The sequence below is a fragment of the Platalea leucorodia genome (assembly GCF_965183815.1).
Source record: "Platalea leucorodia genome assembly, chromosome: 7".
Lineage (NCBI taxonomy): Eukaryota > Metazoa > Chordata > Aves > Pelecaniformes > Threskiornithidae > Platalea > Platalea leucorodia.
In genome coordinates, this window is record NC_138829.1 from 16,530,156 (window position 1) to 16,534,496 (window position 4,341).

The following is a 4,341-nucleotide window of genomic DNA, read 5'->3' on the forward strand; positions in this document are numbered from 1 at the left end:
TATGGTGTAAAATGGGATGTTATGCAGTTTATTAATTTTGGTTCATAAAAATATAAATATGTATCTAAGGATTTACCTCAGATGAAAGATATTCCAAAACAATACCGTATCAATGGCCATCACTGATATTTTCATATATAAAAAATAAAAAGAATCTTTACCTACTTGATGAGTAATTGTGTAACATTTTACTGGATCAAAAAAGGTCATATTTTGAGGTGGACACCAGGTTGCTTTGCTGTTTTTACAGCTTATGTACACTTTCTTTGTGGTACATTGTCTTGTACAATATTTATGCACTGAATATAGTTGAAATGCACAAAAAATTATTCAGATTTTCCATATGCTACCATGAAAGTGCAAACCATTTAGAATATTGTTAAAAATAACTGCAGCTATAATTGCTCAAATGCAGCTATCAGCTGAAGATTAAGCTCATATTTGCTCTGTAATACACATTATAATTTTATGTATAGTGTTATTGGTGGTATAGTGGTTGTCATCACAGATACAATGCAGCAAAACATTCAGCCACCTTGTGGCTTTCTGTAAAGAAACCAGACTTCTGATATCTTGTCAAAGAGTTTTTCTTTCAAGTCACTGATAATTGATAAGACAGGTTAGATCATTTGGTATAAAATTCTGGTATCACATGTTATTCATTTGGATGGATCACACAGGAAAAGAAAAGCAAGCCTGAGGACAAATAAGCAGTCAAGTGATTTACCTTAATAAATAATTAACTTAGTCTGTGAATGCTAGATCAGTGCAATTCATAGTCAGTTTTAATGCCATTCGAAATGAGTTGTAATATCAAAATTAAGATGGAACTGAGAACCATTAGGTTAAACTACTCCTGACTGGAAACATGTTGAAATATGAAGACTTTTCTTTGAACGACACCCAGCTCAAAGGAAATCCACAGGGAATGATCTGTGAAAAAACTTCTAAAGCCTTTTGCCTGAAGTATTTCCCAACAAAGACATAAATCACAGGGTTAATGCAACTGTTGGTGGTAGCCAGAGTGTAACTAAACTGTTCCCCAAAGTTGAGCAGTTCCTCCCAGAAGCAGCCTTTGATCACTTCCTTCCGGTGTAACGTATCAAGGAATAAAAAAAAATGGTGAGGAGTCCAGCACAAAAGAAACATCAGTACCACTGCGAAGATCAGCCTGGTAGCCTTTGTGCCTTTGTGCTCCTTGCAACAATTTGTTCTGAGCACTCTTCGTTCTCTTGTTTGTTTTTGTAGGGAGCGAATGGTAGAGAAATTAAGGAAGATGATTGCTGTAGATGGCAACGCAAACCCCACTATGTTGAATACCAGGTTTTCAGCTATTTTCCACGATGGGGTGGGGAACTCTAAAGCACATGCTGAAATATTCAACAGGGGAAAGTGTTTCACAGTCCGAAACATAAAGGCTGGGATGCTGAGAAGGATGCCAAAGAACCAGGCGAGCAAGCAGATCCCTTTGGCCATAGTTTTGCTCCGTATCCCGCGGTGGTTCAAGGTACGAACAAAAGTCAAATAGCGATCCACGCTGACTGCCACTAGCAAGTAGATGCTGGTGTACACGTTTAGGATGATGGATGTGCTAGTGCTACGACAAAGGAAATTGCTAAACGGCCAGTTAAATTCATTCCTGATGTTCTCTGCCCAGAAAGGGAGGCACGTGAGGAAGATAAGATCAGCAACAGCTAGGTTCATAAGGTAGATTTCAGCTGTCTTCAGGGGGCCCTTGTGCAATGAATAAGTGAAGAGAACAAACACATTTCCAAGCATTCCAATAATGCAGATGATGTCGATATACTTGGGTACTATGTAGTACACGATTTCCCACCAGTCATTCAAGTCTGGGCAAACAGTTGAGTTGCTCTTGTTTTGACTCTGGTTTGAGGAAGAAACATTCAGTAGAGGCGTTTCAGTCATTTTTTTTTAAATTCTGAAGTGAACAGGAGACTTCTTTGAAATGAGAGAAAGGGACTGCAAAAAAGAGGCATAAAATTCTAAAAGTTGTCTCCTATCAGCGGTGTAATAAACATTTAACTGCTGGAAATTCTTTATTAGTGCTCACAGATTTTTATAAGCTAGAGCAATCCGTGCACTGTATGTGCAATGCCGAGGAATGTTCCCAGTATTGGTGAGGATTGAGCTTCCTCACCATCCTATGAAATTTCCTCTCTTTGTTGCCATTGTTTAAAGTGGCAGAGAGGAAGGAAAGTGACAATTTAGTGTAAGTAGTTCTGTCCGTCTCCTCCAGACTGATGACAGAGAGAGCTGAATTCCAGCTCCCTGAGAGTAGTGGGAGACATGCTGGTGAACAAAGCTGACTTTGCACCCTTCCCTGCCCTTTCTCTTACTCTTATTTTCCGTGCTATGTATAACTTTATGGATGATGCCCATTTCCCCAGAACTGGGAATGTTACTCAGTCTCTGTGTGCATTACTTGTTTGCTTAACTTTGCATTCTTTTGTTCCCTCTCAGTTCCTCCCATCCTGAACTGTAGGTTCAAAATTACCATTAGATTAGCCAGCTTATTGCCCTCAAATGTTAGCAGTTGTAGCAATAAAACATTGACTCCTCTAAAATCTTATGCTCAAAATCTTATCTGGAGGGAAGGCTTCTGCAGCTCCAAATTCACGGCACTTTTCTCCAGTTCAAAAATTTCATCTGAGTTCAGCTGGAGAGAGGCAGCCCCAGCCTCCGAGGCATTTAGGCTTTTACAGCATTGATAATAATTCCTTTATTTCTCTCTGGTAGCTCCATGTGAGATGGTGCAGGAATGAGAACACGGGTAAGACATTATTCCCCCGTGAAATTCCACTGGGTTTCCAGAGCTGCCTCCTCTGGTGACTTTATTCTCCTGGTGCTGTCATGCAGGACCATAGTGCCTGGATCTTGTTCTTTACAGGCATTCAGTCTTAGAATCGTTATGGTAGGCAAGACATTACTGAGCCTGTGGTGACATCTAACATTTCAGGATTTCATATCCAAGTGGAGCATGTCAATCATAAAAAAACACATTTTAAAAAAATCAATATTTTGCAGTCAGTCATCCTGAATGTTAACTTTCTGCTACAGCTATTTAACTCTGCTCTTTCAGTATCTGTATTTTTACACCAAGAAGACAGCTAAGGATGGAGTTTCTAATGAGAGTTTTTATGGCCATTGTTCATTTCTTTTACATATATGTACAGCCTTAGAGATGTCTGTGTCTGAGCAGTTTGCAATACTTATCTCTGTGATGCCTCTAGCAATTAGTTAAGTACTAATATTCTACATCATGCAAGTTGGTACTTAATGCACAGAACATTTTTCATCATCGCAGATTAAGTCAGCAGCAAAGTTTTATCTGAGTTCATAAGGTCAGGGAACTAGGCTACAACTCAAGTTAACACAGCTCTATGGCTTTGACCACCTTCCCTCACAAGTCTGAATGTTATCCTGTTCGCTGACAGTCTCATGCAAACTAAGATAACTTGGGAGGATCTAAAACTGCAGGGAAGATATATAAGGCAAATAAATGGACGATTAGCATCAAAGAGGCTATTTGTGAGACAGCAGGAATCTAACCTTTTTATAGCAGGAGGCTGGCTAAGATGTGAGAGTAATGGAAAAAAATATGTAACATATGTCAATAATAATGTAAAAGAAAGATATCAGTTAAACATTTCCTTTTGTAAACAGAATTATTACTTTTACTAAATACAGAGGAAGAAGAGGTGCTTCTTTTCCCTGCTTGCCCGTTTTCTGATGATTTGTTGCTATCAGTTTACTCCAGTCACTTCGGACACTTTGTATGTGATCTGTGGGCTGGAGCCACAAATTCATTCATGATAGCTAACCCAAAAACTCCAGGAACATTTACTTTCCATTGCAACTTAGATTTTAGCCACAGCTAAATCTGACTTCTTGTTCAGCTAGCAATTGTACATGAAGTTTCTGCAGAGTTTGTCATCAGGAAAATTTCTTCAGAGTCTACTAGCCAATGTCCGAGCAGTGCCACAAGCCACAAGCCTTTTATAAACTTAGAGCTCCAGGTATCTTCTTGACAGAAAATGTAATTAATTTTCAGTTGCTTAATTTAATTTCTTCCTCAAGGCTAATTTTCTTCTGTAAGTATTTTTAAGTATTTAGTGCTAATGGACAATTAGCCACATGAATGGTTTTCAATTTATGTACTTAACACGTTCCAGTCATCTTTTATGCAAATAATGACATATTTTTCCTACTTTGAACTCACTTCTGATTAATTTCCCTGTACAGTGAATCTGTTACCGTTACTACTATTAACACATATTACTCATTTAGGACCATGTGTTCTGGAAACACTAAATAAATACA

General features: G+C 38.4%; 1 protein-coding gene across 1 annotated transcript; it reads right to left on the minus strand.

Moving 5' to 3' along the window:
• Window positions 1–840: 840 nt before the first annotated feature.
• On the minus strand, window positions 841–1,926 carry BDKRB1 (bradykinin receptor B1; the record flags this gene model as incomplete). Its single annotated transcript, XM_082316650.1, has 1 exon — window positions 841–1,926. One exon carries the CDS (start codon window positions 1,924–1,926, stop codon window positions 841–843), a length of 1,086 nt encoding a protein of 361 aa, XP_082172776.1.
• Window positions 1,927–4,341: the final 2,415 nt, after the last annotated feature.